Here is a 26,289-nt window from a genome sequence, read left to right on the forward strand (position 1 = left end):
ATAAATAAATAAATAAATAAATAAAAACAGTGAGTTTGGTTTTACGTCGCCTTGGCAACATTTAAACATTTTCACGGCGGAAACTTCGAACCCGGGTCTTCGTCGTGACGAGCGAACGCTTTAACCACAAGGCTACCCCACCGCCCCAAAGTAAACAGAATCAGATGATATTGGGCCAAGAAGCTGTCGGGCAGTCATGCACCTTTTATTCCGGTGTTTCTATGGCCGTAACAACCACCTTCTTAATGTATAACGGAGGCTGTAGCCTTCCGGTCCCACGTCGCCGAAGCCCGGGTTCGATTCCAATGCGAAGCCATTTTCTGGTATCCGCCGACGTGCTGGAATAGTGATAGACGCGTAACACTTCACTCACTCACTCACTCACTCTGAAACACAAAATACATACTTAGGTATAAAGCACACATCCGTAAAGACCCTCACATTATTTTACGTTCGTCGTTTATCATCACGAACGTGACGCCACCGAACCACCTAACCCCGGGACATCTGCAAAATGCACTTGGAAGCATGTGCAGCCATAGTGCTTACCCTCTTGGCTCGAGGGGGGTCCGACATTGCCGGCGATGCGTTTGCAAACCAAGACTGTCGCGTTGATGCGTTTCCAACACAATCGGATTTCACCCCCGCCGCGTACCAAGGGCACTGGTACACAGTGGCAATCAACCGTTACTGGATGGAAATTCCCTTCCTGACAAACAGGTTCCCTCCCACAGACATCCAGGCTGTCTACAGCCTGGACACCGACGGCAACATTGGAATACAGACAGGTGAGGTGATGTGATCAGTTACGTTCATGTACCCAGCCTTACAGAAGCTGTTGCTTATATCACGTGATTGATGTGAGGGTTTTTCAGTGGGACTTGCAAATAAATTACAATGGTAGTACTACTTATCCCCGTGAGTCATGGTGCCAGAAGTTCAGACTCGTGACAGTTATATTTGGAGTCGGACACTTGACGTATATTTCTATAGACTTACATGTTATTTCAGTGGAGCATAAATAATTTTCATGATGTGAGTTTAGGACGCAAGGGCTTGTAACGCTAAAAACTACCATCAGGGTATAACATCATACTGTCACTGACGGAGTATTAGTACTATATAAGAGGATATAATATCCCACCAGTGAGTGAGTGAGTTACGTTTTTAGCCGTACTCCGCAATATTCCAGACATATTCCGACGGTCTGTAAATAATCGAGTCCGGACCAGACAATCCAGTGATCAACAACTTGAGCATCGATCTTCGCAATCGGGAACCGATGACATGTGTCAACCAAGTCTGACCACCCGATCCCCTTAGTAGCATCTTACGACAAGCATGGTCGCCTTTCATGGCAAGCATGGGTTGCTGAAGGCCAATTCTATCCCGGGACCTTCACGGGTCAGTGACAGTATATACCTTGATGGCAGTTTTAGCGTTACAAACCCCTATGGTCTAGGATGGATCTTTGTGAAATGTGACAGGCAATTTGAAATCTTCTTTGCTCTGTGCACATAATTTCAATTCAATTTTCCGACCATTATTTAGCTAATGGCATCAAATGTATCAAGTATCATTGTGCTTCCACAATGCACAATCCCATAGGTTAAAGGAGTTCACGGCACCGTACATGTGTTGATTAGGTTGATGCCATTCGATAAATACGCAACAAAATATGTGTTATTTTAGGCAAGATGGTTCCTCACATATGTGCAATTTTTGACTTGGGTCGTAAAAAAATTGAATCCATGAAAATTGTTTATTCTACCCTAAGTTAACATGTAAGTCTATGGGAATTACGTCAAGTGTCACAATATAACTTGCACGCGTATGGGTCTGTAGAACACTGCAGTCGGTATAGTAGTAGCAGATGCGTAAATAGTTGTAGCAGCAGTAGTAGTAGTAGTAGATCAATAACTCAATGTCTTGTGTTTCGCTGTTTGTTGGACAGCGTATCTTTTATTCAGATTCGTTTTGGAAGACCCCAAATCCCGTGACATAGGTCAAATTACTAGTTTCTAGGCACTGTCACAGGGGTAATGCCATGAGTGCCCGAAACGTGTATTTGGACTTTGGGATTCCGTACACCACAACTTAAGTACACTATAACGTCTTTTCCCCGTCCGCTGTGGTATCTGCCTCCGTGGTATTTCTGTATTCGGATTGCTGGTCAGGACACCATGTTCTGTTAGGGTGTGGCCCAATGGGTCTAGAAGTGCAAAAATTTGTGTATCGTTACATATTATTGATAATCTTGATTTTTGTCATAACTTTAAGTGGCTCAGTAGCTTTCACTTCACTTCTATGTCACACTGTATAGTTTCAAAAGTGCGTCATCTACTCCAGGAAGACATGATGGTTGGTAAATATTGTTTAATGACGCGGTTTAGTCGTTTAGTTTTACGCTGCTTTTAGCAATATGTCAGCAATATCATGGCGAAGGATACCATAAATTAGAAATGGACTTCACATATTGCACCCATGTGAGGAATCGAAGCCGGATGATCACGGACAACTTATGGCCCTTTCGCTCACAATCACAAGTGCCAGTGGGCGGCACTGCATGATAATACGGGTCATTTATCAGACCGGTGCTCAGCCTATCCTCGTTTGGCAGAATATATTCATGTGTTTTTTTAACAGGTAGTTCTGGTGTCCTCGGATTTGGGTGTTCGGGCATAAGCGGACTTGGTGTAGCTCCGAACAAGGATTTCCCACAGAAGAACATTGTGACGTTTCCAGGAACTCTATTTGGATGGTTCATCGGGGCCAAACCGTACTGGGTTCTCCGCACAGACTACACTGGGTTTGCTGTAGTGTATGCCTGCTGGGTAAAATTGGACGACGGGACGTGCAAACCGGGTAAGGAGTTTGTATGGACACTGAACCGGAAACCGGAAGGGCACACACCCGAACAATGGCGGCAGATCAGCGCCGTCATCAGGGACGTGTGTATTGACCCACTGACGATGAAACCTATTGAACAGACTGGAAAATGCAATATTCAACAAAAGAACTTACCCAAAGACGAAATCTAGTTGTGAATGAAAGCAAAGGCTTGTTAGATTGGCAGTGATTACAGCTAAGCCATGTGAGTCCAGGAATGTCCCTTTCGGAATTATCAATTGGGTAAAAGACATATGAGGTAATGTTTCTTGTGGAGACAAGATAACTATTTTCTTTTCCTTGACGTTTGTGAAGTTCAGGGTCTGAGGGGGACAGCTGACGTCCGGATAAACGAGATTTTATTTTTAACATGTTTTGCAATGTTTTTTTTCTCACTGGCAAGCCTTTAGAAGGAAACACTGTCTAGTGTAGTATTTACAGGAGAGACTAACTGTCCTCTTGTACGCGACCTAGTGAAACGTAAAAGAAGATAGATAGATAGATAGATAGATAGATAGATAGACAGAAGCTGTTTGAGATGTTTTTGTCTATTTTTGTGTGTGCGTGCATGTGCATGTGTGTGCATGTGTGTGCGTGTGTGTGTGTGTGTGTGTGCATGTGTGTGCGTGTGTGTGTGTGTGTGTGTGTGTGTGTGTGTGTGACACCATTGTACTTTAATGGAAAAACGTTTCAATGGAACCACTTGACCAACAAGGAATATGTCTGTTGACCGTGTGTGCATGTATCATGACATTTCACTGCGAAAATACTCCATTTAGTCAACATTTATTTTAGATACAGTTTGATTATTTTGTAGACATGTGCTTTAGTTGTAGTTTCAAATAAATACGTGCCTAAAAGCGGGGCTTGTTTGTTTGTTAAATTGTTGCTTTATTTTCCTTAACTCCGTGCGTCTGCTCTTGCGATTAACAAAGTCGCCTCTTACGAAATATATGTGAGTGAGTGAGTGAGTTCAGTTTTACGCCGCACTCAGCAATATTCAAGCTATATGGCGGCGGTCTGTAAATAATCGAGTCTGGTCCAGACAATCCAGTGATCAGCAGCATGAAGATCGATCTGCGCGATTGGGAACCGATGACATGTGTCTACCAAGTAGGTGAGCCCGACCACCCGATCTCGTTCGTCGCCTCTAACGACAAGCATGGGTCGCTGAAGACCTATTCTACCCCGGACCTTCACGGATCTCGAAATATATGTACATCGGCTACCATGACTGGTGTTATCCCAAACCTTCTCGGGGTCAAACAGAACCATTCATGGTAGAAACAGGACATAACAGGAAACATGTGGTGTTGACATACGAGAGGCGAACAAATCGTACTGCGCCTAACTTATATTCTCGATGTTCAGTGATTGAAAGGCTGGCAATGTATTTTGAAAGAATCATTAGCAACGTCACCCAAAAGTTCTCATACGATGAATGTAGACAATGTGACTAACGAGATGTTAGTCATCGCATCACACTAGGGTCATATATTTGTAAATAACTGCAGAAAATGAAACACTATATACAGTTTGGTACCTCTAGAAAAATGGTATGCTCTCAGATAATATGACATAAATATGTTGGATGTGGTATTGATGGGTATCCTCTGCAAACTTCCACATCCCCAAACCTTCTCGGCTTAAAACCATTACAAAAACCATTATTGCACACGCGTTGGCAGACTGCAGAGTCACCAGGTGTTCTTTTGCACTGAATGCAATACTATTATCCTGGTCACCTTCACTGAACAGCAAATATGGTTTACCATCTCCAGTCAATGTATACTTTCCTTCAAGATGTGATTCACTTCCGGTCTGTGGAAGAACTGGTAGAGTCCTTCACCTGTGTCTATAAGAAGCACTGTGCATGGACTGAAAGGAAGGCAACAGGTTCTTCACCTTGCTTCGCCACTTCATCATCGTTCAAAGTATGCATCTGTGTAATCTCTTCTCGACCTCTCTTCCTCATGTCGCTTATGGATCTGGTATTGTTGGAATCTTCTAGGGGATGGAAGCGTTAGGTACTGCTTGAGTGAGTGAGTGAGTGAGTGAGTGAGTGTAGTTTTACGCCACACTCAGCAATATTCCTGCCATATGGTGGCGGTCTGTACATAATCGAGTGAACTGGGAACCGATGACATGTCAACCACGTCAGCAAGCCTGACCACCCGATCCCGTTAGTCGCCTCTAAAGACAAGCATCGTCGCCTTTTATGGCATGTATGGGTTGCTGAAGGTCTGTTCTGTCCCGGGACCTTCACGGGTGAGGTACTGCTTGACAAGTATTAGGTGAGCCACGACTTGACAAGTGACGCCAATTTGCATATATGGGAACGCCCTCCAGAACATTCGATTTGAAACAAGGGGGAAACAGGTTGTCTAAATATCACAAAGTTCAGTTTCCTCGTGCGAATCGTGTCGTGATGGTGTTTTGCTGAACAAAATCGCTCTATGAGATACATGTTAAATAGTAGCGGTATTTATTTCACAACGCGGTCAGCATGTATTGCACGTGCTAAATCGCCAACCTACCCGTAGCAACCAAATGTATTCGTCCAGATTACTTGTCAAACAAACGCGTTCACTGCGCTGGTTCATCTAATACTTGTGAAGCAGTAGATTTCATCAAAAACTCGCCGACAGCGGTACACCTCGCCTTACACTTTGTGCTTGAACATTTCCAATGTGTGCTTAAGCGTCGTAATTATAATCAGTGTCTTACAACTTGCCTGTTGTACAAATAACCACTCAAATGGATCTATTACGTGCCGTCCTGAGACAATACAAACATCTCCAAAACAAGCTCTGTAAGTACACCTGAAGAGGGAGTCTAGCAATTCTAGATTCAATTTGCCTTTTTTGTGCACTTTAATATCTAAATAAATGTCTAGTGGACTTCTACCTATCTCAAACACAAAAAAGTGTTTCTTGCATATTTTGTTTCCTGGAGTTTATGATGCATGTATTGCAGATTTTGCGTTTTCAAGGGGTCTGAAATAAGGATCGTAAGACTGAAATATAGCAAATTAACTGATAACATGTAGAAAAATAAAACAAAAACAGCTGCATTTATATTATTTTCTTGGTGAAGCTCATTTCCTTTCGATAGCCTCTCTTAGCATAAAAGAATTCATACTTTTATTAAAGAAGGGTATTTTTTTGCTTTGAAAGTTACTCACTTTTGTGCAGACATACATTTATCGGCATTGCCGTGACACACGCTATTGTTATTTTATGTACGCTTCATCACATTACATTTTCTTACAGGGATTACATCGTATTATACATCTGGGGCGAGAGGATAGCCTAGTGGTTAAAGCATTTGCTTGCCACGATGAAGACCCGGGTTCGATTCCCAACATGCGTACAATGTGTAAAACCCAGTAAGATAAGATAAGATAAGATAAGATAAGATAAGATAATACTTTATTATCCCGAAGGAAATTTGTTTTGCACGGTTAAAATTGAAAACACATACAATACAAGAGAAACACATACAATACAAGAGAAACACATACAATAGAAGAGATAAACATACATAAGGACACAAAACACCCATTAGTGTGTCAAGTAGTACTAAAACAGCTAGTAACAACGCCAGTATTTGAGGTGAAGATAAATGTGAATGTATAATAGCAAATTTGAGAATGGCATCCCCCGTGATGATATTGCCCCAATATTGCTAAAAAAGCCTAACTCACATCATGACAAAAGACAACGTAAAGCTTTCGGAAGTGAATAAGTGAGTTTCACGCCGCTTTTAACAATATCCAGCAATATTCCAGCAATATCCAGCACACCAGAAAGTAAAGCTTTTGTATTTTTCATACATGTCATATAAAGTTTACGCTGAAGACCCGGGTTCGACTCCCACATGGGTACAATGTGTGAAACCCGCTTCTGGTGTCCCAAGCCATGATATTGCTGGAATATTACTAAAAGCGGAGTTAAACAATACACACTCACTCACTCAAGCGATGTTGGAGATAAATTTCACTTTCTGTTTATTTACCATACCTCGGGCGTAGTAAGGAAAACTATAATGTTTCAACAACTATTACAGGGTTTCAATTTGTTTTTAATAAGCCACTTGCCACAGGGCAAGTCACTTCAAGAAAGTAACTTGTCCTGACTAATTTTCTTCTTGCCCTGATTTTATGACACATTGTTTGATGTTAATGTTTACTGTTCTATTTAGTGAAGAGTGATAAATAAAAAACATAGTTCTAAATTACTATGATTGCAAAATGTAGTAACTACAATATGAGCAGACATGAAACGATATCCAAGTTTATTTGCAGTTGGAAACCATAAGTGGAAATTATGTAGTAGTCCAAGGACAAGTAAGATACCATTATTTGATTGCCTGAAATGAAAACTGACTTGTCCCGAGCGTCGGGCGATGGGATTCTTTAACCCCTGCTATTACTACAGAAGCCCAAACTCACAAACTGAACTCTTGTAACCATAAACAATTAAAAATTTTGTTTTGCAGAATAATGTTTGACTTTTTAAGCAAAACCCCCAAAAGAAAATTAAACAGTAGCCCGTGAATGTAACATTGTTCGCTTAACTGGTTAAAATGTACATAAAATTAGTTCATTGAAATGTACCTCGCTTGTAAGAATCATGTGAATGAATGAAAGAATTAAAGCAAAAATAAAAGAAAGAAGTACATATGTGAATGAATGAAAGAATAAATGATACAAAAACACGTTAAAGAACGCAAAAGTATCGCATGTGTAAACATCAGCTGTCCTTTTTAACAAATCTACTTTGAACATTGTTTACATTAATAATTAATTCAGATATCTTATCGCACGTGGGGAATTGCACGGACATTAACAAAATGGTAAGTGACACTGTCACACATCCCTCAAAAACAGAAAGTGTAAAACTGTCACAAAGCATTGTAAACACCTTTCCAGTTTTGTCAAATAATACGATCAACAGGAAAACCATAGAACTATAACACTCAAGCATCATCAGGTCAGCGGATCAGATCAGATCTACGATATGTCATATTTTTCACACACATCACATACATCCTAGCAATTTTTCTAAAATCATAAAACTATCACTACTACTTGCAAACACTGATAGTGTAGTCCCCTCATAAAAATTAAATGTATGTGAAAAAAGTTTTAGAATAATAACTAGAAACATTCAAACAACGTAGTATTTCAATGGCGGATCACAACAGATCGGCGATATATCATAGTTTTCACACACCTCAAATACACCCTAAACTTTTTAAAGTCATAAAACTATCACAATTACTAGCAAATACCCTTCAAAGGTATGTTTCCCTTCTAAAGTTTCCCTTCTAAAATTTAAACGAATGTGTGAAAGAAGTTTATATCGACACAAGTTATTCTATCTTCGCGGTGAATCGAGAATGGAAGCCAGTGAGCTATAACATACCGACTTGAACCTTTACTAAAAATCTACTGTCCTAATAGTGACACTAATGACAATTATTTGACTTAAACTGAAGTGACAAAATAGTTAACTTATCTTCTACATGTAGGTTTTCAGTTGTTACAACACTTAGCGAATTTAATCAGCTGTTGAAAATAAACCGGGCTCAATCTTAAATACTAAGCTGACGTCAAATTGGCTACACTAGTTACGTAACGGCCCGCGGCATACGGTCAGGGTGAGTGGGTGAGTTTAGTTTTACGTCGCACCCAGCAATAAAATAATATTCCAACTACTGAGTATATGGCGGCGGTCTGTAAATAATCAAGTCCGGGCCAGACAATCCAGTGACCAACAACATGACCATCGATCTGCGCAATTGGGAACCGTTGACATGTGTCACTAAAAGCAATAGCAGACTCATAATAATTGAAGTATTTTGTAATACACGAATTCATTGTTCACGAATTCATATACAATACACAGTGAATAATGATGTACATGTTAAATTCTCTTAACATCCGGTTACGAGTTTGTAGCCTGGTTCCGGGATCTTTCACTTTTTATCGCTTCCTTACCTGTCGCAGAAACGACCGGGACCCAGTCTATCCAGTTTTCTTCATTTCTGCCTCCACCTCTTTCTGCTGTCGCCGAAACTCCATATGCCACTGACTTCTTCTCCTGTACCTCTCAATCACGTGACTACATGTTTCGTTATACTTTTTATAACTCCAGTCTTCGGGGCGAGCGATGTTACAAATTTCTTCCCGTTTTTCTCCGCAGTGTTCTATGAACGCCCGGTACTCGCTAACGGTCGTCTGGTCCACCGTAGAAGACGCGAGAAAACCTCGAATATTCAGTTCAAGCCTCTGCCATCCGGCCCCTGCTGTGTTGTAGTCCCTCATCTTCTGTTTTAAACTCGGAAGGAGGTATTCTGCCGCCTTTGAATAGGCCACAGCGGCGGCAGATGCACCGAGAAGTCCCACCATTCCCAGTTTTGTGACCCTTGAGCCCAAATTCGTCATGGTAGTCTGGGCAACGGGGATGACCTTGGAGACGGGCAAGGTCATGATTCCCGCGGCGATGCTCGAAACGACGGACACCCGGAACTGGAGGTTATCATAGTGACTGGACAACTCGTAGTTCATGATTGCCGAGTTCATGCAGCGGAACTCCATTTCTTTCAAGATCCGGATGCACCTCTTTTTAGCAGTCTTGTCATCCTGTTTGTACTGGATTTCCTCAAGGTCGGTGTTCTCGCTGAAACATGAATATATATGAGAGTTCACGCGGATTCGTTTTATGAGTGATTGAGTGAGTTTGGTTTGACCCCGCTTTTAGCAAAAGTTTAGCAATATCATGGCGGGGAGGTCACCAGAAATCTTATTGAAAAGATTTTTGTGTTCGAATTGATGTGAACAGAGGTTGTTAATTTCTGGTGTTTTCCTTTAGATATTCACAGAATGTATTTGGCTACCTACTTTTAGAGATAGATTCTATTTGCTGTCTCTGCTATTGTATCATTTGTCTTACAGAGATCTATGGCAGATAGCGGATCTATCACCCGAGATGAAGACCTATTTCGCAAAATGCCCTTTCTCAAGCTCTCTTTGATATGTGTACATTCAGTCATTTGAGGTCCTTTTGTTGCAACATTTAGCCCAAGGTCTTCCAAAGTTTAGTGCGGAGGCTGGCACCGTCGCAAAAGAGTAAAGCCAATCTAACTATACTTTCCAAACCTATGCCTAAACTTCAACTTCAATAGTTGAGTTCAGATATGCTCGGAAACACCCAAGAGTCCTATCACTGACTGCTGATCACCGGGATCGATATCCGTGCATTGAACTCCAGAGATTCGGTATTTCTGCCTCGTGGTCAGACACTATTCACTGCTGAACGCGTCACATATACCGGAACTTCCGGTGGCAAAGAAAGTGAGCTTATCAGGCTCGCCAAGGGCATGAAGAGCCATCAGCACCAGAAAATCCTGGTCAAACAGTGTCTGTAATAATCTATACTAATACACGAAATTATAATTGGAACTTGTGATTGCTTTGGGTGCTACCTCAAATAAACATTAACCGAAATGAAAAACGAGACATTGTGGAAACCAGCTCAAGGTACAGCGGAAGCACATCCTTTTCTCTTCATCAAACTTGAAATACAAAACAAATGTAAAGCCTCCTTAATCTAAAATGACAAGCCCTATTGGACGCGAGTAAGAATGGTAATGGTGACACAAAGTTCATCCCCCATTTAACAAACTGCCATACCCATACACAAAGGAAAAGAGAAGTAACCATGTCACGCCGGTCACAAGAACACTTTGACAAGAGATGTCCATGATGGTTTCTGCCTCAATCCTCTGCACACAACAGGCGTTCGTGTCATTGCAAGGATTAAAGTTTGTTTTTTTAAGTATGAAAGTTTTTAGATACACCCGACTTTAAACGCTCCACAGTACAATATATCTAGATATATTATATTGTGGAGCGTTTCAAGTCGGGGGTCATCACAAAATTTTCTGCAATAGTCGCAGTGACACGAGCGCCTGTGTTGTACACTGGATCGTTGAATGTCAACCCAGTGCGCCAGCCTGGTTTCAGTTATGTGAGTAGATAGGGTTTTACGCCGCTTGTAGCAATATTCCAGCAATATCAGGGCTGGGGACATCGGAAATTGGCTTCACACAGTGTACCCATGTGTTGAATCGAACTCGGGTATTCGGCATGACTTCACAACGCTTTCACCACAAGACTACCCCAGTCGCCTCCAGCTAAAACAACGATCTGCTGTCTTTGATGTCATTGGTCAAATCATATTAATGATGGTGATCATGAGTTACTCGAAAATAGTCTTCAACGTAATGAATCATGAGTACCAGGTTGAATGAGATCATGTAAGAATTTGCACATTTACGAGTGCGAGTTCCAGCAAGATCCCAGCAGGGGACATCAGAAATGGGTTTCACACACTGTAGCCATGTGGGGAAACGAACCCTGGTTCTTGGCGTGAAGAGCGGACGTTTTTTTCACCAGCGTGCCTCACTGCGGCATGTGCGCCCCACTGCGACTCAAGCCACCACAAATACACAGGACGTAAGGCTCGTGAACACAACAACAAAAACAACAACAACAAACCATTTGTTTTGGAAATTGCAATACCGGGTCAAGCATGGATACTGACACAGTACACATATTACTTGACGTACAGCTTGTCTCTAAAAGGAATATGTTTTGCAAAATAATGTTCAAAAATTATACTTTGAAATATTTGAAAGGGAGCCCGGGGACTTTCATGGCATTGTGGTAATCTAGACTTGCCACAGATTCAAGACTTGAATCTGCTGCATTGGGTATATCTTTTTCAGGGCCTTCATTACAGACAGGCATATTTAACCGCTGATGAATACAGAGAACCCAAACGGAATGCACAGCATGTGTCACCACACCTCTCTATGCATGTTTATCACTGTCTGAATGCAGAGCGGTAGGGTAGCCTAGCCGAGCGTTCGCTCGTCACGCCGAGGACCCGGCTTCTCTAATGGGTACAATATGTGGAGCCCATTTCTGGGTCCCCCACCGCGATATTACTGGAACATTGCTAAAAGCGGCTTAAACACAAACGCAAATCACATGTACTGGTCACGAACTGTGACCCCACTGCTAGTACGTCATTCAACGTCATTCAGCTGTGACGTCATTCAACAATACTTTAATAATAATTGTTCGTGTTATCATTTCCTGGTATTCCTGCTCAAGATTCGTTTATTACAGTCTAGTGTTATTTCGTTATCATAATGGAGAGTGTGAAAGTGACTGAAAGGGATCTCATGACCTCTTCTCACAACCTTATGCTGCACAGTCTCCAAGGGATATATCATGCAGAAAAGATTGTCAGCTCGTGTTCTGTCAAGCCACATTCACTCATTCACACACTGTCTGAATGTAAGCTCACGGCTTTGTATGATATGCAGGTCCATAAACAGCATTGCAGGACATGGGGGCTTTTTGTTTACAAAATGTGTAGCTTAAACTACCGGACAAAAGATACTTGATTCTTTTTATACAGTTTTTCTTTAATGCTGATCATAAATGACAGTTTAATGACCGCTAACGCATTTAGTTTTTAGATTACGCATTTAGCGGTCTTAAATCAACGATAAAGGACCGCAAAATCTTCCAAATGTAGGTCTCTGAACACGGTGCTACCATCATACATGCGGGGCCGCAATGTCAATGTCACTGTCGGGGCATTGTACTAAATGTACTGTCAAAACCATCTCCCAGGAGATATCATTTGATCTCACACAAGCAATATCCAGGCGCGTAGCAAGCCACTTTTTTCGTGTAAGCCCGATAGGTTGCAAGGCTATATATTTAGATAGTACTGAGGACTTGCCCAACCTTTTTGGCAAAAATGATGCGTAAGATAGAACTTTGTTTCGTAATGGTAGCTACGCACCTGACACCTCCAGTGGAAAACGGTACTGGATGATAATTATAAATGTCTTTCGAATAATTATGTTAATTTCTGTTTGTTTCAACTTAACCCATCAAACGCTTCTTCAGAAACCCATGCTTGTGGGCGACCACGAGATCGGGTGACCAGGGTTGCTTACGTGGTTGACAAGTATCATCGTATCCTAATTGCGTGAATCGATGCTCATGGTGTTGACCATTTGGCTTGTCTTATCTAGACTCTATTATTTACAGGTCACCGCAATATTCGCTGAAATATTACTTGGGACGGCGTTAAACAACAAGCAATCAAACGTGGGTGACACTTTTTGTTGTCCGGCCGTGGATATTGTTTGACGTGACTAATATGATACAAGGCTATTAAATCATGTCATTGCTCTCAACTAAAGAGGACACGAAGCAGATGACATACTTTTCTTATCAGTCGAATGCATAACGTCAAGAGCGTTTTAAATAGGATACATCCGTCTAGGCCTATAAATAGAAGTATATACGTGGTTGTTTTGTCAAAGGTAAAACAGTGAAATATCATATAGTAGCCTTTTCGGTCACAGGTGATACATTTTACCCTGTCATTCAAAACGCCATGTTATGTTCTTTACTGGGTACAGACAACCCTGTGTCTGCAACCTTACAGAGGAGGGACAACGATGCAGTACCTGATGTCACTAACTGATATCGCGTTGATGGTGGTGTTCACCTTACCTGTCTGACATGCCGGCAATGTCCCTTATACTCAGTGATGCTGAATTCAGGTTCCGCGATTCCCCGACCTACAACACATACACCCCGCCTGTGCTGTCCTGGCTGTGTAGATCAAATGATTTACAACCCTCACATATAGTACCTCGTCGTTTTTGTTTCGGGTACATATATAGATTAAGTCCTGTTCGAGGCAATCTCGGGCTTATGGGGAAGGTTGAATATTTACGTGTATCTCACTGACTCGCATCTTTGACATAGTGTTTGTTTCTAAACCAACAGACATTCATAACATAAGAGTGTCCTTTACACTCTTTCATAGATGACAGACTAATGCGGCGACTGTGCAGCGTGAAAGATAAAAGGTCTTGCAGACAAATGTACGTTATCGTCAGGCTAGGAGTGTCACACGGGAGAAGCTGTATAACGAGGTGATGTGACTAGGGTTATAGGACAGTACGTTGCCTTTCTGAATCATTGTTTGGAGACAAAATCCAGTTACCCTAGGTTAGGTTATTCGGTTCTGGCTGGCTTATTCCACAAGAGACGTTTCTGCTCCAGCGACCATACCGTGGGTTTACTATTATTACTTGATGTGACATTCCTCTTCTGAAATAAGAGCAAGTGCAAGTCTATCGGTGTGATTTTACATAGTTTACTCTTTAGCATCATCATGAATATATATTACTACAGGTGAGGTGCACCTCGGTGTAGCATTATATAACGACGTTACTGGTCTCCGCTTAACTTCGAATTCGATTACAGCGCGTTCAGGATTAATATGAAAACGGACATAGTTCTTCAAGTTTCAAGATAATATCAGAGAAACCGTTTAATGACATTATTCTTGTCAGATTGGTCAGACTTTAAAAAAGCAGATTAAAAGCACGTCTTCTCGCGTAAGAGTGAGTGGTTAAAGCGTTCGCTCGACACGCCGAAGGGCCGAGTTTGATTCCCCACATGAGTACACTGCGTTCATTTCTGCTGTCCCCCTCCGTGGTATTCCTACAATATTGCTGGGGGTGGCTTAAAATAATGTGTTGTACATGAATTCCGGAACAGTCAAAATGGAATGTTCAGTTTTTAACATAAACCAAGTCGCCTTTCCAGTAAGTACTGACTAGATATGAGTTGAGCTGGATGGAGTATATTGTTATTATTCCATGGGGAATATCCACTGTCCATCATTGTCAGACACAGTATCGAAGACATCTCACCCATACACGAAAGTATGGTCGTGGAAGCAGCAACTCTGTTTACAGATGACAGAAATTTCGTTACTGATTTGAAACTTCAGGGAAAATATTTTTAACTGAAGCAAAACTGAATAGTGGTTGTAAGTCCTGCGTTCCAGCGTGAAATATATACCACAAATATAAACTGACAAACATTAAGTCAAACAGGCAGGCGACAGGCAGGAGCACAAGCACCGGAACGCACACGTAGATATAATCGTATATCGTTCAGCATAGTCGGTCTCACGGTCTCTGAACCATTATTTCCCCTACTACCGAACCCTCTATGCAATGCTGAAGCCTAAAATGAAGCACTTCTAGATTTCCTCGGGTTCTTAATCTCTGGTTTCTATGGAGTTCCTTGTTTAATTCAAATAGGTTTATTTGTTACTATGTAAATTATATAGTCAAAGGATTAGCATTAGCGTACGCTGAGTATGGCGACTGGATTTAGCCCACAGACTTTTATTCCTGCTGAAGCTGAAATCAACTGTACTTGCCACACTAGAATTCTGAGTCTGTATGGTAGAGTAGACGGGGCAGGAGGGCGAAAGTGTGCTTTATTACACTATTCATGGTGGTAGAACAAACTGTATTTCTTTTCTAGGATGCCGTATTTAATAATTTCTAAGCCTAGTTTCGATTAATCTATGGCAGAAAACAAACGACGGTGTCTGTGACCTCGCTCAGGGCTAACTGACGCGCTGTTCTCTTGACGTGTCTGCGTCAAGAAAAACGTTACTAGAAAAACAAATGATGAACAGTTTGGTGAAGGTTTATGTTCGGGTTAAATATCTTCTCTAGATCATTTTAATTACATCTGTGATTCTCATAAACCATAAAATGCAAAATGACCGTTTCATTTCTACTACCAACGAAAGTTTAGATCAGTACATTCAGCTGAAGCTGACTAGTCATGCGACATTCCACGATTGCATTGTGGGAATGTAAACATTGCAAACATTGCCGTGTCTCTGTAATGTTTTGAGTCGAGCTACGAGGCATTTTATCCCTCGGAAAACATAAACATAATGTTTCCACCAGTGATGTTAGCTGTTTGATGCAACTGCAAAAAAAAAGAAAAGAAACGGGATGCGACGAAGCAGTTTACTGTGGGAGGCTGTACGAGGCGATTGCAACTGACATCCATCGTGACGTCGGTTACATTGTGACGTAATGTTCGATTACAAGGGGGCAGACTGAAATGGCGCAGCGACGTTGACCAACACACTGCGACTTAATGCAAAAAAGTGAACATTATCGTCTGATAACGTATTGTCGGCGCCTTTGATCTTTCACAGAAGCATCTCAGAATAGACTGTAATAACCGAATCTTGAGCATGAATACCAAGAAATGATAACATGAGCAATAATATCGTTGAATGACGTCACTGTTGAATGACGTCACAGTAGGGTCACAGTCCAGTGTATTCCATTTCTTTTTTATTTTACGCCGTTCTCAGCAATATTCCAGTAATATCACGCCGAGGGAACCCGAAATGGGTGTCACACGGTGTACAACGTGCATACCCATATGGTGAATCGAACCTGGTCTTCTACGTGACGAAAAATCGCTAGCACCACCGCTGCTTTGACCGTTCCAGTATACCATACATTTAGGCTATTTTCATCGTGTAATTTAGTTCAGCCAATTTATCTGCCAAAGAAACAGTTCAAACTACACGTTTCAACAAGTTGGTTCTTATCCCGATATGAAAATACATTTAGCAAGTCTGAAGGATATATGCTAAAAACAAGTATTTCTGCTTTTTGTTTTAAAACAATACTTATAAAAATGTAATTCTAAAAAGAAAACAATACAAATACCTAAATATACATCGACATGTAATACTCCTGTAGTCGCTTTGACATGATTAATTTTCAAATGACGAAACTTTACGCATTCTTTCCTCACTGGTTATATGTGGCATTGCATAAATTTACTCACTGATGATAAATCATACCATAATGATGTGTATAAAAGATGTACCCGTACGATATGTCAGAACAATATGACGATGGTTCTTATCAGGCGCCATACAGTAAAATGTCCGATTTATTACATGTACTTGTCTTCAGGAAACCCATAGAGAAGAATACATTGTGTATTAAACGTGTTATCAAAATGATTTTTACACAAGCATTTATCATTATTAATCTACATAAAATGTTAATGGTTTTGATTAAATGATAACATACTAATTATTTTTGTCGGATTTGATTTCATCCACGAACAGTGAAACATGCATACTTACTGAACCACTTGAAATAGAAACTTGAGACTAAAACTTGTCGTGATCTCAGGCCTTGTTTTATCTTTAGATTTTCACGGCGGATTTTGTTTACAATAAATAAATTATAGGCTCTCGCGAGGTAATTATCAAATGAAAACAACATAATATATCAGCCATGAAATGAGTTTTTCGTTTCGCTTTGATTTGTACTTTGTAAATGAGTGCTCATTCAATAACACTGTAACAGATTGAAATACTGACATGTCGCTTCATCGTCAATTTTAGACCATCAAATCTATTTTCCTATAGTAATTACTATAGACGCAAAAATGTCTTATCGCTGTTATCTTATGGAATAGATTGTTTTTGAATACAACCCTCAAGGTTCAATTAAACTTAATGACTGCTCCCTTGTATTTACTTCCGGTTCAAGTTTGATCGCGTTATCCAAATTAAAGGGAAAAGTTTTTAAAATGCGTTGAATCAACGCATCTTTGTTCAAAGAGACGTTCTTCATCTGTTGTAAGTAAGTTGTTTTCATTAGCTTAAAAGACAACTTCATGTGTATCCAAACACAGCCGATTAAAAGTTGTCGAGGTACTGAATCAACAGACGGACCTGTGAGCGTGACAGGTTGTGTATTCAATATTGTCAACAGACATTGCATTGCTAAGTGGGTTCACACTTAGCATTTTTATCGTATCACAGTTAAATGCAGATGATGATGAGACATTTCGCTTCGAAATATCCATTTATACTTGCACCTTATCATTCAGATGAAAACGGACACCTTGAAATAAAGATTTATGGAACCAACGATGAATTTGGGTGTCCCGCTATGAAACACGACAAACCTATTTTACTGTATGAGGTTTAAATGCCGCCGTTTAAGGTTTTATGAAAATATGTTGGTGCTCCGTTAAAATAGCTTTCAATTACTTGGTCATTCAGCGTACAGAGTTTTCAATTATTTTTGGTTATATTACACCTCAGCAAGGAGGTATTGTACTCAATTTGTAGCTTGCCAACATAATAAGTTAGAAACAGGCCTCTTACATAAAGTGTCATATTCATCCCATATGAAATAAACGGACAAAATACATTCATCACATTAACTATGTGAACAAGTGTTAAAAGTTATCCTGAAAGTTATATGGACCTTAGCATTGTCGTAGTGACCTAAGGACCTCAATATATATTTCACTTTACTATAAAAAACATAAACAGACAAAAGGCAACATGAAAATACCACGTATTCAGAAATTATTTTCTGTGTCACTCTTTTCACAGACTTTATGATCTTTGTCGAGGCAGGAAGTTTGACATGTAGTATTCAGTAGATTTTCTTGTTTAGGCTTGGTTTGGTGAAGACAAGAATTAAACATGTTTTTTCTTTTTGCCAGATGGCAAAATGCACAAGCTTTTTGCTGAAGTCCTTAACCAGAAGGATTTGTCAAAAGCAGGGGAGCTCTTCTCCTTGGAGGATAAGGACATAGAAGCGGACCTCTCGGATATCATTGACCGCATTCATGATATCGCAGATACTGCTGACTATGACAGTAATGATAACGATCAGAGTGTGGTGGAGATCTGCATCACTAGAATTACAACTGCCATCAGGTAAGCCTGAATAACTCGCCGAATATTAGCAACATCAGCATTGATTATACAGGTCAGCAGTGCATTATTTGAACACCTTTATTGCTTTATGTCATTGGACCCATGAAGGTCCTGGGGTAGAATAAGCCTTCAGCGACCCGTGCATTCCATAAAAGGCAACTAACGGGATCAGGTGGTCAGACTTGCTGACTTGATTGACACATGTCAACAGCTCCCATTTGTGCAGATCGATGCTCATGTTGTTGGTCACTGGATTGTCTGGTCCAGACTCGATTATTTGCAGACCTGCTGCCATATGGCTGGAATATTTCTGAGTGCGGCGTAAATCTAAATTCACTCACTCTTTATGTCATTGCCTACTATGGTTTCATGACAAGGTAGATGGTGTAAAAACATGTGAATAATAATCATGATAACCAAAGGTTCTTCAAAACTGTCTTATGTATTCATGGCAAATTTCACCTAAACATGCTAAATACATCTATGCATCATTATACACCACTTGTCTGAGATATAATTCGTTGGTGCATTGTAAGAACTGAACCTTGTAGTTCTCTTTTCATAATAAGTACAACAATCCAGTATCCAGAGATTGATATAATGCTAAATTTGTGTGCCACAGATAGGTTCTTCTGATCAAAAACAGGATTCTGCCATTTTCCTGAGATACTACGTTTTTATTTTGTTGTGTTTCTTTGCCATTGTAATGACAGTTTGCACTTTGACAGGTGCATGGGTAGTGCAGCTTTAAGAGGTAGTCTAGCTTTAACAGGTAGTGCAGCATTAACAGGTAGTACAGCTTTAACAGGTAGTACAGCTTTAACAGGTTGTACAGGTTTTCAAGCTGAAATTCAAATAAGGAAACCCCAGCTTAGAATAATATCTAGTAGATAATGTGTCCCCATGCTTGAATTACCAGAAAAGTAAATTCACTGAGCTTACCTAGCATAAGAAGTACTGTTACCATGGTTACTGAATGAAATTACTCAAGCATGAAAAGCACATGGCTGCATAGCGCAGAACATTTAGACTTTAACACTGCAATATTTACAAATAATGACCACTGTCATGAGAGAAACAATGATATGGAAAATATATATGGAATAGTTTCAGGTAATTACTCACAATTTTTGTGGCAGAATCACACTCGTACTTCAGTTTTTTTTCTGCTCAAGCGATGCACAGTTTCCCAAACATGCCTCAGTCTGTGCGCCACTTCGTGGCAATAACTTAATGACATCAAATTTACCTCCAGTGGTCCTACCGTGAAACACAATAACAAGAGACAAAAATATTAATGCTTACACCGATGAAAAGGCTTTTCAAGTTATGTTCCTTGTTTTGTCATCATCATCATAATCATAGTGATCATACATACCTACACTTACAGATTTTGCTGACATAAGCATCTGACATGTGCTTCTTACGTAGTAAAAACCGTATCTTCTTAACTTAGGTTGTGCCTCCAGTATTAAGCTGGCATACTGTTCAAAGCCCAACTTTAGCATGTTAAACATGGTGATGTTTATAACTGATTTCAGGTGTTCATGGTGTTTAAGAGGCAACAAGTCATTGACTTAATCATTTGCACATCCTATTAAAACAGGGAGACGTCTAGCATAGAGAAGCATGTCAAGTCCTTGGTGCGTCTCCTGGAGATGTGTCACACACACAACCTCACCCCTGCCAAGAAGGAGGAAGACCCGCCCCACGTCAAGATAGCCTCCGATGTCATGAGCTGTCTTTTCATGGTAGGAGTAGTTCCACGGTGTGATGGAACTTAAGCATGGAAGTCAGGGGATCCTTGTAAATTGTAATGAACTGAAAGACAAAATCACATGAGGGTCTGATGGGTTCTAATAACCAATAGCAAATTTACAATGAGTGTCATATATTCTGAGTACTGCCCATTGAGATTTTATTGTGTTGACTGGAGTTTTGTTTTGGTTACTTGGTTTACTGATCAAACAACCAAAAATTACCAAATCCTCCATATAACATTGATCAAAGGAAATTCTTTGCAATGGTAATCCCTTACTTGTATCTTAAAAGTTGTAAAAAAAATTAAGAGATCCTGAATACTATGGTACCCGTTAGGACCCCAGATATCCCATAATGTTTTTGGGGTTGGGGGGGGGGGGGTTGTATCTTTTTTATTCCACTTCAGGTTGTATTACAGGCAGAAGAATGACATGTTGGCATTTACATCATCAAATTGTATAAACATGAGAGGTGTACATATATAAGCAGATGGAAGCTGGATAGAAATATCATTACTGCAGAGGGAATACTAGTTAGAGTAGGTCAAACTGTATATGTGCTAAATTAAAGAACATCAGACTGTCGTATATAGATGATGCCATTTCCTAGTAAAACCACTATGATTGTTATTTTTCATTGCAATAAACCTTTCTGTATAGCATATGTCCTTCAGTAACTTAAGGAATTAAGCAAAGGATATATCGTGCTGTTTAAGGCTTGAAGTATATATTCATCCTTTTTGTAAGTAGTAAGGTGTGATTTACTGTTTGAGTGTTTGAGGGCAGTCCAAACATAATAATTAATTTAGATAGTTTCAAATTGGTTTGGAGGTTGTTATTTAGGAATTCTTCAACTTTAAGCCAAAAGTTCTGAACAATTTCACTATCGAAGAAGACATGTATATATTCTGGGGCAGTTTTACAAAATGAACATGTGTTGTCATAACTAACTTCATTTTCTGTAGGTCTTTTTTAGTGGAAAGTATTCTGTTTACAAACCTGTATTGAAAGTTTAAGAGCTTGCAGTCATTTGTACATTTCCTATAATAGCTAAATACATCTTTCAAGTCAATCTCCTGCTGAAAGACAGTGTTCCAGTGTTTCAAAGACATTGGTGTAGAATCATTCTTACTTAGTTCATCATAAAATACCCTTGCGCCATTAGCACTACAGGTAATATATTACCAATAAGTGGTTGATCAAATGTAAGTTTTGTCTTTCTTATCTGATATCTCCAGTTATTTGGAATATTGTTTAGCAGGTGTCGATAGTCTAAGAAAGTCCCCTGTATTTTGTATGTCTGTTTTAAATTTTCAAAGCTTAGAAAGCCATTTCCATCACATGTCTTTTATCCTATGTATACCACGACTAAACCAGCTGTTTATGATGTATGATGATGTAAAGAAATGGTTCCACCAAAGTGTTGAGTTAAGATTTGACTTACATCATTTTCCCTAATATTAGTTTTCATATAGAATTTCCTCCAAGCAGCCAAAACGTCTCTCCAATAAGGATTATCGTGGTCAGATATACAGTCAACAGCACTGGAGTCAATTGATGATAAATGCATAATCGGAAAGATGTTTATCGATTCCTTATTTCTGTTTATATACCTTTTCAATGAGGATAATTTCAGAGCATTAATGAAACATTCTATATCAATCATTCTTAGTCCTCCATCTTGATAATTTCTATTTTTCCTTATCCTGACTCATGCTTAATTGCTTATCTCCTCCTCCCTGGTGAAGGTAGTTGAATATCTGAAATCCCTTGAAGGTCCCTTCTAAAAGAAGCGGACGTAAAATACACTCACCACCAAAAGCCTCCTTTTCCCCACCAAATCAGTCACATGTCACCATGCTTGTCTGTGGTTGACCCGCCCTTAGTTTGTCCGGTGTGTACGCCCATCTATTCTTCTACTGTTCGCTGTGAATTTTGCAGAAATTTATCTGTTTCAGAATTTACTTTATATATTTGTGCTGTTCACAGACATGCGAGGGACAGGCCAAGTTGGCTTTCATTAGCCATGTCTAAATTGGGTGATTTAGCCACAGGTAACCGTTTATTATTAACTGGTGAAATTCATCCTAGTGACCAGTCAGGCATGTCTCCTGGACTATGTCTTGGTTCCAGCAAGTCGTCCCCTAGACCTCAAAAGAGAACTTCAACGGAGATGGGGTGGTCAAAGACTAACAAATCTAGATCATCGTCGTTGAAGATGAAGTCGCAGAAGCAACATACTTTAATGAAGAAGTCCTTCGGCTGCGAGATCGTCCCTCTGCAGGAACGACATATCTGCGATGAGCAATCGCTGATTCTACACAATGAGCAGAATGTCAACCGCCAAAGACTTTCGCCTTCATCTAGATCGGCTAGAACCCTTATGACGGTTGTCAGACTACTCAGACTTTGTCAGCAGACCTTTGTCATTGCATCAGACAACTCTACGAGTACGACATTCAAAGACCTGCTACGAGTCAGCCGTCACTACACACATTTTTTGACACAGGCATCTTCATGCAACAGTTCACCATGCACATGATGAGCTTGATGGAGCGGCGTTTTGAAGAAGAGCGGAGACTACAATCTTCAGCTACGTTGACTGCTGCTCTGTGTGAGCACTCCACTAGATCTGCACTCACTCCAGAGGATGAAGAGACATCGTATGCACGCACCTGTTCAAGGAGATCATCACCGTCGTCTTTGTCATCCCGTCGCAGTTCGGAGAGAGATCTACTCATGCACTCGTTGATTGAGTGCACCCATATGGATGAGTGCACTCACATGAGTGACTATGGTCGCGTGAGTGAGGACACTTGCTCGGGTGAGTGCACTCACAGGTCTACTTGTCAGTGCAGAAGATCTTCATCAGTCTCCCCAGTTCGTCGAATGCACCGTCAGCATTCAAGTCAGCAACCAAGTTTCAGCAACAACACATGCCACCTTTCAATGTTCCTCGTTTTCCTCTTCACCATATGGTGCCCGTCATGAGAGCACCAGATGTAGACGAAGCATACAAGATCGTCAGTAGTGCCTGCAACAGATCCTACAAGATAGACGATAAGCGGCTTGCTCAGCTGGACACCACTTTAGACTAACTCAATCTTTTTTGGACTATCAGGTCTAGAGCCATCAACGAGACTTTCATCTCCAAGTTCAGCAATCCTGCCAACGAGGAAGAGAGAATGATCCTGTCAGCATACATCACACAAAAGACGAATCAGCAATTTATGTCCGAACACTTCACCTCAATTACTGCAGGATTGAATCTACTACGTCAACAAGGTCTCTTGTCCGCCTCTTCATGGAGTGAGAATTTTACAATGTCCTTATACCAAGCCCCATGGTTAGCGCCTACAATATTTGATGGGAAGATTGAAGAGGTAGCAAGGACGGTCGCCCAAGATTCCAGAGAAGTCATGATGATCAAGTCCATCTTGACAACGGTGCTCAAGCAGACAAGTCAACGCTACACTAACAAGTCGAAGTTCTCCAGAGTCCAGGGAGCAAGAGATGAGAAGTTTAATACTGGAGTAGTCAGTCCAAGGACGGAAGAGGAGCTAAACATTGAAGATCAGGTTTGGAACGACTGGAGTCTTCCACCCCAGCCATTCCCGTTCTTGACTGTCTCAAGTGGGTGGAACTCGACTAAAAGAAATGGGGAATTCTCATCGACGATTTAGTCATGAAGATTCTTTGAGATGGCTGCAAGATTCCATTGGAAACCACACTGCCAGTCACAAGCATACCAGCTCCCATCATTTATGCAAAGGATCAACTAGACACCATAACAATGCTGTTACAGAAGGGAGCAGTCTAAGTAATACAGCCACAGAGTCTAACACCTGGCTTTTACTCCCCAATTTTTCTGGTACCCAAGAAGAATTTGAAAGAAAAATTTCGGCTCATATACAACATGAAGGAATTCAACAAGAAGTTATTACGGAAACCAAAGTGCTTCAAGATGATACATCTTCCACAACTAAGAGTCCTCATCCGATCCGTTCCGATTATCTGGCCAGCATCGATCTAAAGGATGCATATCTACACATCCCGATACATCGAGAATTCAGGAAATATTTGCACTTCCTTTTCAACAGTCAGCACTGCCAGTGGACTGTCCTACCGTTTGGAATATCTTTGGCCCTGTGACTATTTACTTGGGTAACCAAACCCACCCAAGTTCATCAAGAGAAATGTCAGCTCAGACTCAGACTTCACCATCAGGCTACTAACACACAACTGGGATGTCTATTAAATCATCTGCAGACAGAATTGGGACCTCACAAGTTCCTCATGATTCGTTTCATCACCACATTGAATTGGATTGTCGTCGCAGAGGACTGGTGGGTCAAGATTCAAGAGATGATAAATCAAGCAGTACTCTCTCCGTTGACACTATGACAATGGCAGTGTCTCATAGGTCTTCTCACGTCAGCTCAGGATATGACCAGAAGAGGAAGACTGCATCTACGCCCGCTGCAACACTTCTCGAATCTTCATCTCAACAAGAGATTCTGCTCCCAGACAATCTGAAGTCATTTCTACTCTGTTGGACTCGTCAGTCGAACGTCTGCACAGGAACTTATGTGTTAGAACCGGCATTCAACAACCATCTCTATGGGGTTGCAGCAGGAATCTGGAAAAAAGGGAGATCAAGCTCTTCACATCAATCAGTTGGAGATGAAAGCGGTGATTCATGCTATCCATCACTAGTCAACAACACTGAGAAACCGGCTACTGATGATCCACACAGACAACTCAACAGTGGCCTTCTACACAAACAAACAAGGGTCGAGATCAGCATCTCTACTGCACCTGACGTTTCTACTCTTCGACATGGTCAACAGTCGAATTTCTAAATGAAAGCATGTCACATACCAGGAGCTTGCAACATCATGGCAGACGCTTTATCCCGTCCTCTTTGTCCATCACCAACAGAGTGGATGCTGCATCGGGAGGCGTTTCAACTAATCAGCCAGACATTCGGATCGCTGCAAATAAACTCATTTGCAACAAGGTTCAACAGTCAACAACCTTTGTATCACGGTACCAGATCCGTTAGCCAGAGCAACAGATGCTCTCAGCATGTTCGCATTTCCCCCTCCAGTGCTGCTATCAAAGGTCATTGAGAAAATCAAACAGATGAAACTGCTACAAATGATTTTGGTCGCGCCTTACTGGCCAATGCAGCATTGGTTCCCAATACTTACAGAAGAACTGGGAAAGGCAGCTCTACAACTATCAGACTGGAAGAGTCTTCTCATTCATCCGCACACCAAACAGGCGCACAGCAACCCATCTGCATTTCACGTATAGACTTATTAAAGCCTGTTTAAAACACAGAGGATACTCGGTGAGGGCAGGGAAAGCAGTTACCTTAGCTTTACGGAAATCCATTCGCACCTCATATGATGATGAGTGGAAACTGTTTGAGACATACGCCAGAAAGAAAGGATTCACAGCTATGAAGGTAACACATCCTCAAATTGCGGATTGTCTATGTCATCTACGACGTTCCAGAGATCTGAAAGGTTCTACATTATCTACATACTTGGCAGCCCCCAGCTCAGTCATCACCATGAAAACAGGGATCATGCTGACTTAAGTACCTGAGCTAGTAGCCTTATAATGCTCCTGCAAGTTGGAAGATCAACAAGGCAGGTTTAGAGCTCCAGCTTGGGATCAAGCCACTTGACCAGACCTCATTTGAACTGTTAACTCAGAAGATGCTGTTTTTACTTGCCTTGGCTACAGCTGCATGAATGTCAGAAATTCACGCAAGATTTGATTCAAGTCATCAAGAGACAGTTCATCTTGGTCTACGTTGGGATTTTATTGCAAAGAATCAACAGCCAGATAGACAATTCCACATACCGGCATTATCTTCAATCCTAGGAGCTCATGATACTCAAGACCTATCATTATGTCTAGTCAGTGCA

At 40.9% G+C, this 26,289-nt stretch overlaps 3 protein-coding genes across 3 annotated transcripts in view; 2 read left to right on the forward strand and 1 right to left on the reverse strand.

The window, feature by feature from the left end:
* Positions 1-462: 462 nt before the first annotated feature.
* On the forward strand, positions 463-3,749 carry LOC137268478 (purpurin-like). Its single transcript, XM_067803044.1, has 2 exons — positions 463-788; positions 2,647-3,749. The coding sequence occupies exons 1-2, from the start codon at positions 515-517 to the stop codon at positions 3,039-3,041; spliced, it is 669 nt and encodes a 222-aa protein (XP_067659145.1). The 5' UTR covers positions 463-514; the 3' UTR covers positions 3,042-3,749.
* Positions 3,750-6,303: 2,554 nt separating this feature from the next.
* On the reverse strand, positions 6,304-13,594 carry LOC137268266 (uncharacterized). Its single transcript, XM_067802809.1, has 2 exons — positions 13,502-13,594; positions 6,304-9,575 (listed from the first exon to the last, which is right to left on the reverse strand). Exons 1-2 carry the CDS (start codon positions 13,510-13,512, stop codon positions 8,921-8,923), a joined length of 666 nt encoding a protein of 221 aa, XP_067658910.1. The 5' UTR covers positions 13,513-13,594; the 3' UTR covers positions 6,304-8,920.
* A 3,788-nt stretch (positions 13,595-17,382) lies between these two features.
* Positions 17,383-26,289, forward strand: part of LOC137268242 (ventricular zone-expressed PH domain-containing protein homolog 1-like) — a 30,817-nt gene continuing 21,910 nt past the window's right edge. The window contains exons 1-3 of the mRNA XM_067802779.1: positions 17,383-17,493; positions 18,371-18,587; positions 20,194-20,338. Coding sequence (XP_067658880.1) covers positions 18,379-18,587; positions 20,194-20,338 — 354 coding nt within the window. The 5' untranslated portion in view covers positions 17,383-17,493; positions 18,371-18,378. The remainder of the gene's footprint in view (positions 17,494-18,370; positions 18,588-20,193; positions 20,339-26,289) is intronic.

The sequence above is a fragment of the Haliotis asinina genome, chromosome 16, assembly GCF_037392515.1.
Source record: "Haliotis asinina isolate JCU_RB_2024 chromosome 16, JCU_Hal_asi_v2, whole genome shotgun sequence".
In the NCBI taxonomy this organism is placed as follows: Eukaryota; Metazoa; Mollusca; class Gastropoda; order Lepetellida; family Haliotidae; genus Haliotis; species Haliotis asinina.

Bases quoted from the DNA above. Each gene is read 5' to 3' on its own strand.
- LOC137268478 (XM_067803044.1), top strand. From the start codon at position 515: ATGCACTTGGAAGCATGTGCAGCCATAGTGCTTACCCTCTTGGCTCGA. The intron at 789-2,646 runs GTGAGGTGATGT...TTTTTTTAACAG, and splicing joins CAACATTGGAATACAGACAG to GTAGTTCTGGTGTCCTCGGA.